Genomic DNA, 11,126 nt, shown 5'->3' with positions numbered 1-11,126 from the left:
AGCTGTAAGTAGGAAAGAGGGTTGTCTTCATCCATTTTTGCATTACTATAAAGGAATACCCGAGGCTGGGTAATGTATAAGGAAAAGAGATATGTTTGGCTCACAGTTCTGTAGGCTGTACAAGAAGAATGGCACCAGTGTCCGCTCAGCTTCTGGTGAAGTCCTCAGGCTGCTTCCACTCATGACAGAAGGCAAAGGGGAGCCTGTGTGTGCAGAGATCACATGGCCAGAGACGAAGCAAGGGAGAAGGGGGAAGTGCCAGGCTCCTTTAACAACCAGCTCTTGGGGAACCTAACAGAGCAAGAACTCACCCTCTAGCAGGAGAAGAACGGCACCAAACCATTCATGAGGGATCCACCCCATGACTCAAACCTTTTGTTAGGCTCCACCTCCAACATTGGGATCAAATATTTAACATGAGGTTTCGGGGGACAAGTAAGTATCCAAACTATATCAAAAGTCTGGTAATTAGCAGTGCCACCTTCCTCCCATTTCAAGGACAGAATTTAATATTCTTTGGTCTCCCAATGACCACTTCTCCATTCTCCACTCTGGCAACAGAAAAATCCCACAAAAGTAGGGCATATTGTTTATTCCCTCTTAACTGGTGATTAAGAGTTGGTCAAATTATAGGCTAGAAATAATTTCATAATTTTTAAAATTCTAACCAACAATAAAATTTGTAATGACAGTAAATTTAACCATAGAAATACATAGTTCAAACTGGAATCTCTTGGAAAAAAAAAAATCACGTCAGGTCAGGCGTGGTGGCTCAGGCCTGTAGTCCCAGCACTTTGGGAAGCCAAGGCAGGCGGATCAAGAGGTCAGGGGATTGAGATTATCCTGGCCAACATGGTGAAACCCTGTCTCTACTAAAAATACAAAAATTAGCTGGGTGTGGTGGCACATGCCTGTAGTCCCAGCTACAAGGGAGGCTGAGGCAAGAGAATCACTTGAACCCAGGAGGCGGAGGTTTCAGTGAGCCTAGATCGCGTCACTGCGCTCCAGCCTGGCGACAGAGCGAGATTCCGTCTAAACAAAAACAAAACAAAACCAAAAAAACCCCAAAAAACCGTCAAATGGAAGCACTGTCAACAACCATTCCATCATTTAGCTAGGAATAATCTCCATTGCTCAGCTATGGTGAATATTGCAAAAGAGGGCACAATTACCTCTGAGACAAGCAGCCGAATCCATTGTTCTACAAGAAGTCACAAACGTAGTTGTTAGTCATCACAAAAATATTTTAAAATAATACTTAAATGGATAATCCCCAGCTAGTGGAAGACTAATGTGGTTCTCTTTCACAGAGCTTTGTTTCCTGAAATATAAAGCGTGTGTGTGTACAGGAGGTGTGGAGGAAGGTGGCAGCGACTGCGCTAGGTCACTAATGTCCTAAGTGACATTAAAGAAATCAGAGGAAATGGGGGAAGAAACAAAGAGCGCAGGAGGTTTTGGCTCAGCACATAGCGAAAACAGATGTTCATTTATTGACTAATGATGTTATGTGGCATTAAAAATAACATTTCATAGCTAAAGTGTCACTTTAACTCTTTTGAAATGCTATGTTAAAAGATGAGCTCTCTTATTTGTAGGCATGGAACAATAAAAAGTTTAACTTATTCGGAACTACTGAGAAGGATTTACCATTAAGCCAACTCAGAATTATCTGACTTTAGTCCAGTATACATCTGTTAACCAAGACATAATTCGTGATTGGCTCAACCAAATTGGGACTGTATTGGCAAGAATTAGGGGCAAATGTTAAGTTTAGAATTACACAGCATATATGTACTAAAAAATAATGCTTACTAAAAGTTTGAAAACATTATCTAAAGACTACAGAATTTATTGTGTGACCTGATAGACGCCCTGCATGCATTCTACTTGCTGCTATGAAGAATGAAAAAGATCTAACAACAGGGAGTGGATATACAGAAAAGTTCCAGCAGAGTATCAAGACTGGGAACACACAGTGAATACTGTGGAGGAACCCACTGCCTGGCAGGGATTTTAAGAAGAGATGAAATGGTCAGACAATAGGCAAGAGGTTATTCTGGGCAAACAGGATCACTCTGAAAAACAGACTAAATTACTAGAATAACAAGGAAAGAGAGCTGTCTAAAGCAAAGAATTTAAGATTTGACAAAGATTGAGAATAAGGAGTACATAGTCTTCAAGGAAGTAATGATTCAGCAGATGAACAGAGAGCTGCCTATGAAATGTTCAACAAGAGATTGGTTGAGAGTGGACAGTTCAAGGCTAGAGTCCAGTGAATTATTTAAAGGTTAAAAAAAGGTACTTCACAGATGATTTGGGTTTCTTTCTCCTCTGAGATCATAGAAAGTACATTGGAAGATAAAAGACTGTGATTTTCATTCCAGTTTATGCCTTCGATACTTGGGTAACTATAACAATGCATTCAAACCTTAAGATTTACTGAAGCTTTAGACAAGGGTTGGCTCCTATGGTTCTATTTCCTCCATTACACAGCTGACAGTCGAGGCAGGAGTTAGTTCTCACCAGAATAACACTCCAAATCTTTGGAAAACGAAGTACCTGTAGTTGATTCGCGCAAGGATCATTATTGGCTGTTAAAACCATCAGGTGAAAATTGTTAGGGAAGAGAATATTTGCATGGATCCAAAGTGTCACCCCATGGATTTTTTTTACAGTTGCACAGGGGAAGTAGAGAGACCACCTTAACTGAGTGATCAAACTGAGTGTTTTGAATGGGAGGGCAACCTTTAATTTTATGCCTCCAAATGTGATGTGATACAAAGGTGACTAAGACAACTTGTTGCCCAAAATCTGAGTCCAATCAAGCTTCTAGATTTTCAGCTTACAGAAAATACAGGTAACAGAAATTAACCACCACCAAATACAGAATGCGGGGCATCATACAAGGTAACTGGCTTGCTTTCTTCAAGAAGTCAAGGTTATGGGGAAAACAAGGTGGGGTGACTATTCCAGAAGGAGAGAATAAAGATATAAAAAAATCAAAGGCAATGTGTGAGACTAGACCAGATCCTGGTATTTTTTTTTTATTTTTGTTGGTTGAGTTTTTTTAAGTTACAAAACATATTTGAGAATAGAAAAATTTGAGAAAAATGTATACAAAATGATATTAGAAAGGTATTTTTAATTGTCTGAGATAATATAATAAGTTCTTTATTTTTAAGGGTGATAGAAAACAAATATTGCAAAAGGTTAACAATTGACTCTAAGTGATAAGTGTACAGGTGATAATTATTCTATTTTCTCAACTTTTCTGTATCTTTGAAAATCTTCATGTTTAAATAAGCTTGAAGAACCTTTCTTTCTTTCACCATCCAATCTACTTCTGTTGTGTTCACCCAATCATCCTAACTCCCCGCTCATCCTTGCTCCCATGACCACTGCCTCTGGTGTCCATTCTCCCCCTCTGGCTGCACCATGACAGGGGCTGTGCCCACTGCCCTACTGAGCATTCAGAGTTATAGCCTGGAGAGCTCAGCCTCTCAGTCCTCTCTGGGCCTCAACATTTCTCTACCCCCTCACCTTCAGCTGCTATTGAAATACACTGTTGGTGGAAATATAAACTAGTACAGTCACTAGGGAGAAGAGTACAGTCGCTATGGAGAATAGGATCCTCAAAAAACTAATAAGACTGTGATCCAGCAATCCAGAGCATTTATCCAAAGGAAAGAAATCAGTGTATGGAAGAGACATCTGCACCCCATGTTTACTGCAGCACTGTTCACAATAGCCAAGATTTGGAATCAACCTAGGTATCCAAGAACAGATGAATGGATAAAGAAAATGTGGTATAGTACACAATGGAATACTATTCAGACATAAAACATAATGAAATCCTATCATTTGTGGCAACATGGATGGAACTGGAGGACCTTATGTTAAGTGAAGTAAGCCAGGAACAGAAAGTTAAATACCAGTGTTCTCACTCATCTATGGAAGCTAAAAAAAAAAAAAGTTGTTCTCATAGAAGTAAAAAGCAGAACAGAATACCAGAGGCTAGGCAGCGTAGAGGGAAGGGAGAGATGGGGAGAAATTTGTTAAAGGATACAGAATTACAGCTCGATGGGAGGAGTAAGTTCTAGTATTCCATAACACTGTAGGATGACCCTAGTTAACAATAGATTATATAGTTTTAAATAGCTAGAAAGAGGATAGTGAATGTTCCCAACAAAAAAATGAAAAATGTGTGAGATGGCTATGCTAATTAGCCTGATCTGATCACTATACATTATATGTATCAAAACACCACTATGTACTACATATATACAATTATATTTCAATTTAAAAATTTTAAAAATAGACTATAAAAAAGAAGAACTGCTAAAGACTCCCAAAGCTATGTCTTCAGGCCAGACCTCTTATCTGAGGTAATAAGAATGTAAATGTAATGTGAACGTGAATGTACAAAGAAACTTTCCTTAAACTTCATGGGAAAAACAAGATCTAAAATCACCTACTGTCAGAGCATATTCTTTCTCCTGTGAAATTCCAACCCTCTCAATTTAAAGTGTTAATATGTTACAAATCTAATAAACTCTTAATTAAAATGCTTGTGACTTTTCAGTTAATTGATGTTTTAATTAAATCAAGGTTTAACCACTTTTAAAAATACATTAGCACAGATCCCTACTTAGTATACACAGTGTTCAGGATGTAATTTAATTTTTGATTCTTTTATTCATAAGCTTAAAGCACCTTCATGTCAGAACCATAAATGTCTGTACACTGAGTATATGCAGATTTGGAGTCTACCACAGTATGAAATGATATCAGGAACTGGGTTGAATCTGTATTACCTCCAGGACTCATTTGGAATTTACTCAAATTTCAACATTCACATTTTTAAAATCTCTTTTACACAAAAGTAAATGTGTAAGGAAAGACCCAATACTAAGCCTATAGTTCCTCACACAGGAGTAAAAATTCATAAAGGGTATTGAAGTAAAGAGAATAATTTCATAAAAGGGCAAAGATGTAGAAAGCACACGAAACTCTAACTTGGAGAGCAAATGGTTAAACTCTTTCAGGGACCACACCAAGACTCTCATAGGTTTTGAGTAAAGCTCTGGAATAATATGTGGTGTTTCTATGGCATTTCCAAGGAATCAAGGCAAGTGGAGGTATTTTTTACCAAGAAGAGTAGGCAAAAAGAGCAAGTCTCAAAAAATGCAGAAACATAAAATCGTAGTTTGCTTGCATTATACTCTCTCTAACTCATTTGCATCTCATCTGTATCTCATGAACTATAAATATGAGCTACTCCAGAGCTCATATTCATAATGGCTATATTCGTTTGCCTATCAATACCAGGATTCATTTGGCTTTGGGACTACCTGGTTGATATACTAAGACATTTCTTCAAGGTGTCTTCGAAGCCTAGTATCTGTTTACAATCTGGCAAATACATATCACTTTCAGGTCTCTCGGCAGATATGCATGAGTTCACTCTGTAAGTTATGACCAATACAGGTAACTGCTTTCTTTAAGCTGATTCTTTGCTCATTTACATAAACATTTCAGAAGTGAATGAAACCATTATTCTTGCCAATTCACTAATTATCATAAGCATAAAACTGCTGCATATTCCCAAATTATTTCTACTTTGCCTAACAATGGTCATAGTTAGATGCCATGTGATTTTTAAAATTTTCCCAGACCATACAAGGTAAGTGATTTCCCAACTAAATTGGATTCTATTTTGTTGAGTAGTTAGGCAAAAAACCTGGAAATGAAATCAAACAAACTAAAACCGAAGAATTTATTTATAAAGACGATATTTTTATTTCATCTCCCCTAATTTTTCTCCCCTGCTTTAAAATAAATAAATAAAATAAAATAAAAAAACTATGAAGGCCTTTTAAAAGTGTGATGGGTTGGGTCCCCTTTGTTGGAAAGTTCTGAAGTCTTCACGGGCATGATAAAGGCATTAGCTGAACCAACGTTTCTGAATGTTCATGTTTGCCGTTATCTGAAGCTAACAGAGGTGCAAAGTCATAACTGAATTTTAACCATAAGTCAGAGAAATCAAACTTCTAAATTTGGAAACAATAACAATTTAATAGACAGACAAAACAGTATCACAGTGAATAAAATATTAAAGCATTATCTTTTTTTCATTCAATAGCATGAAGAGTTTTCTGGTGTCATACAAAGATTGCTCTCTAAAGCCAAATTAACTAGAAAAAAGACTGCCACAATATACGGAGACACAAGTTTATCACTGTAGACATTATACAGATAAGCAAAACACATCGTACCCATGTCCAGAGCTTTCTAGAAATCTCATTATATAACTCACCAATTTACTCAATGTTACATTTCAAACAAAACGAACATTTTTTAAAAAAAACCTTACAAATATATAAATCCAAACCACAAAACATCTTCTAAACATGGTATTTACTCTAAACACAAATGTATTTCTGGAAATTGCATCACAATGCTATCTAAACTAGATTTTATGAAATCATAAATGTATTTAGCTGTATCTTGGGGCTTAAATTCATTGGACCATATCCCATGTATACTATTCTCATCCTACTTACTTTGGGCATACATATTCCCGAAGTTTAGTTTTACAATTAAAATCAAACTGCTATTCCAGTTGGAATGGGCGCACTGTACCTGCATCACACAACAAAGATTTCATAACAAGTTAAAGTCGTCTTAGTAATGCCCCCTTTCTAAGAGTTACAAATATTTTAATGTTAATCATTAGTAATGGGTTTTAGAGACTAGAATGTTTTTTTAAATTTTTGTCTAGTTTCTGTGAACAGTCTATTCTGCCAACTTGTAATCTGCTAAACAAATTCTTCTTAGAAATATATACATTCAACTTTCCCTACATCATGAAAAGAAGTTCATTAACTCAAATCACCTAGGTTATGCTTGTATTCAAAATAAATTGTGTAAGAACTTGAATCCATTCCAAAACCAACTCAAAAACAACAGGGATAGCAACATGTTAAGCTGCACTCTGCCCCTGCCATTTTACTTCCTTGAAGGGTCTTTTCAAGCAGGGCATCAGCTTTGCATGTCTCTTGCCCACCCCTTTGTCTAGACTACAACACAAAGTCTTGCACATAAACCTAAACCATCATATTTTGGTACAGCTCAGTACCGTACAGCAAAATACTTAGGTTCTCAGCACTTCAAACTGTGAGCTGAAGCATCTCATTAACTGTTTCTGGTTTTCATTGCCACAGTTCACCTCGAATTGTTATAAGATTCAGTTAAGTAAATCCTAATAGAACCAAAAATATAATGGGGAAAAAAGTCTTGATGAATTTATAGCAACTAATTTAAATGGAACCTTTTCAGGACAAGAGGTGAGGCTGATTGGGCAATGTGGTTTAAAAAAACCAAAACTAAGATGTTATAAGGAAAGACTCAAATGAAGGTTTTCATCAATAATAACCGCTGTATGAGAAGTTCATTCTCCTCCATTCTTCTCAGATAAGACTGAGGAGAGAGGAAAACAGACATGGAGGAAAGAGTGTGTCTCAAGGACAAATGGCCACATTCTGCCACGAAGTTGACTGTGATGCAAATTCCTCACTGCTTTTCATTCTCCTTAGTAATGTGGCAAAACAGGTATTCAGTTGAAACTACCCAAGGGAATGGAACCGAGTTTCCTCTTGGCAAGGGAGAATGCGCAGGGAAACAAGTATCTCAATGGGATCGCCGACCACAGAGTGACTTAAGAGAGAAAACACCTGAAGACAATTCTAGGGTGTTCCAATACCAGGGGTATGGGGAGGGAAAGGAGTACACACTTTGTGTCTCAGAGCAACTTTCCTCTTGTGTCCAACTGCCATCATAGAACATCCATGAATACGAAAGGAGGGATCCATGCTCTCCCTATAGCATAACACGCCGCACCCCTGCCGTCTGTCTGGCAGTGCTGAGAGAAACCCTGCCCTTTCTCTGGGAAGACTCACTGCTGTCAGTGCTCCATGAAGTGTGAGCTTATACAATTTTGCTAACCCCTAAGTAGAAATGAACATTTTTACTTCCAGCCTACAGGAAAACCAATCAAGTCAACATGTGGCCAAGGGTTTTGTTAATGTCATGGATACTAATCATAAAGAACATAAAAGAAAATAAATTATAAATTATCAAACTTCACACTCAAACAGGGCAATGTGTGTCCAATTTCTTATTTTGCATATCAATTAAGAAGGAGGTGCCATACAGTCTAGAAATTCATGACAAACACACTGGCAAAAACCATACACCATAAGAATAACAAGGCTCGAAGGGACCAGGCTGACAAAGACGACCCCAAGGGTGACTTTCTTAGACACCAGTAAGTAGATTCCTAAGGGTAAGGAGCTGAAGTAGAGCAAACCTAGCAACCACACTAACACCCGGATGGATGTCTGAAACAGCAGGGACGTGCAGTTCCACACAGTCCAGTTGTGTGACACAGTGGTGACAGAGTCGAAACTCGCAGGCCTATAAAATTCTACCACAGGAGTGGAGCTCAGGGACGGGGAGCTCTCTCTCTGCACCTCCATGATGGTTATGACCAGGCAGTTGGAGGACGTGTGAGAAGGACTGACCAGAGAGGCCAGCCTCTTGGGGGTGAGCAGCAGCTCAGTAGGATTCTCTGGCAGGCACTTCTTCCCTTTGCCTCCACAAGTCAAGTTTACAAGGATGTTGTTGTCATCGGGCAGGCTACTAACTTCATCATCTGGCAGGCACGTCTCAAACCTGCAGAAAGGACAGACAATGACACCTTGTGGGGAGTCCCCAAAGTCTATGATCTTGTAGAGGCATTTGGCACAAACCCTATGACAACACTCCAGCACTTTGGGTTTCCTCTGTTTCAGATTGTATCGATTGTAACAGATTTTGCACTCCAGCTCATCAGAGGCCTGAGACTCCGCAGTGTCTTCGGGAGGTTGACTGGCCATCTTGAATTATGTGTGCAATCTTATGCCAGGTGGGTCTTGTTGAAGAATGGCTTTGATTAAGGTGCCCCTCTGAATATCATATCATCCAAATCTGGCAGCGATGCAAAAAGGCAGGACAAGTAGTGAAAGAAACCAGAAATCTTCCAGGCATTTTCAACTTCTGCATATAACTCTGTCTCAAACGCATATTTATAAAGGCCACGTGAAGGGTCTGTAAAGAAGAAAAGAGATTCTGATATAATGAACAGTTCACTGAAACAGTGTTTCTGAAAAGTGCTTTATGGAATTCTCTGAGCTTCAAGGATTAGAAGCAATAAACTTAAAAGGTTAAATCCCCTTCATCTTTTCACACACTTCTGTTCCTAGAACAGAAAAGTGTCATCTCCATGCTTAGCTGTTTCAGTCAACAAGCACGATAGTGAAGAAAGAGTTAAGAATCCTAATGGGTGTAAAGGCCAGTGCAGAGCTAGCTATGTGCTCTAGAACATACTTTAGTCTAGATACAAGAGATTTTCACTCTGAAACTTGTAACAAATTCTGGCCTCTGAAAACAGAATGGGACATGTATCAGAAACAGAAAACTAATTCAGAGTATTGTTGGTGTAAATACCAGGTGTCTAAATACCGTCAATAGTGCTTAGGAATACACAAAAGGGAATATTAAGGACAAATGTTAAAAATGTGTTTTCAGAGACTGCTTTGATAGAGATAAGAGCATATTTAAGTAGAGCAGACTGTTCTTACCTTCTCAGTGTAAAGAAATATGTTATATAAATGCCTTTATTGTTTGACTATTCCATTTCAATTTTTTTGTTTCAATACCAGTCTTGAAAACCACAGCTGTGCATATACATTCACTAAAGGAAGAATGAGGCATGTAACACCCGATATAAGCATTATGAACAAGTCAAGTCTAAGTCCCAAGAAAGAGAAGTAAACACAGATAAAACATGCATAGCTATGTCTCTAGACATGAAGAAATCACTTGTGCATGGCTATGAAGAAATACTCAACATTCACTTACTCATCTACTTTATTTCATGCAAACTCTTTCTTTAGTAAAAGGAAAGTGTAATACAATCTACAGTCCTTGCTATTACTAATTACTATTACTGGTTATTACCAGCTTTGGACAAATGGTTGAAGGTTAATTTCATATGCACAGTCAGTTCTCAATTTTCAGTACTAATGGAAGGGAGCAGTAATATAGAAAATCTCAAAATTATTTTTAATTAGCTTTAATATATGTAGTATTTTTGGTAGTTGATTCACCTTAAATTATGTTTGGCTTAGAAAAATATCAAAATGTATTTGATTTTCTGAGCACATCTCCAAGCAATAATAGCAGAAAGCTGTCATAACAGTTCTGAGGGCAGAGAGTAACTGTGCTAGACATTTAAATTTGCTATGGACCATACTGCACTAACAGAGAAAGGCAGTGGGTAGCTGAATCTGGATAACTTTAAAAATCATGAATAGTTGACTTATTAATACATATTATCTTCATTTTAAGACTTTAATTTTTAATTGACTTCCTATTCTACAAGAATGTGTAACGGATAGCAGTGGCAAGATGTATAGTTGGTGGCAAAAAGAAGTCAATCTATAGAATCTCTGGTAGCCAAAAATGTAGGTAGGATTTTTTCAAATACAGTATATGTATGCCTGTATTTCAAAACTGCTACCACGAACCAAGCTCTATGTATCTAGCCTAACACAAAAAAAAGATATACAGACACAAACATCAACTCTTCTCTCTCCTTTCCTTCCATGTGCCCTAATTTTCCTCATTCCTGATCCTGATCCCATTCAGGATACACATGCCCATGTCACTGCAAAATATGACTATGTCCTGCTCACAGTTCCACAAGGCTGGCGTTTTTTTTCCTCCTGTGGGATGAACATCTTCAGGATGACAGCCAAAGAACAAGAAGGAGTTCTATCCTGGTCACCACACACAGTCCTAGCTCACTTCATGGGACAGTCCCCAGCCCTGGGCAGTTCACTGGTGATCTGCCACCTGGAAAGCTCCCATTCATTCCCTGCTGAGCACAAGGCTCTTACAACAGTACCCCTGGTAGCCACACACAGACTTCAGCCCACCCAAATGGAACATGTCATTTGTTCTTTGCAGCTACATGCCCACCCAGATGTAATGCTCTCCTGAATCCAGAGGTTAGGAAGCTGATG

The 11,126-nt window shown here is 38.2% G+C and overlaps 1 protein-coding gene across 5 annotated transcripts in view; it reads right to left on the bottom strand.

Annotated features, from left to right (window-relative positions):
• Positions 1-6,055: 6,055 nt before the first annotated feature.
• Positions 6,056-11,126, bottom strand: part of RNF182 (ring finger protein 182) — a 55,324-nt gene continuing 50,253 nt past the window's right edge. For all 5 annotated transcript variants that reach the window (XM_054685606.2, XM_054685607.2, XM_016954928.4 and 2 more), the window contains one exon: positions 6,056-9,147. In XM_054685606.2, coding sequence (XP_054541581.1) covers positions 8,193-8,936 — 744 coding nt within the window. In that variant the 5' untranslated portion in view covers positions 8,937-9,147 and the 3' untranslated portion in view covers positions 6,056-8,192. The remainder of the gene's footprint in view (positions 9,148-11,126) is intronic.

The sequence above is a fragment of the Pan troglodytes genome, chromosome 5 (genome assembly GCF_028858775.2).
Source record: "Pan troglodytes isolate AG18354 chromosome 5, NHGRI_mPanTro3-v2.0_pri, whole genome shotgun sequence".
In the NCBI taxonomy this organism is placed as follows: Eukaryota; Metazoa; Chordata; class Mammalia; order Primates; family Hominidae; genus Pan; species Pan troglodytes.
Note: the sequence above shows the minus strand (reverse complement) of the source record. Positions and strands in the feature narration are given on the sequence as shown.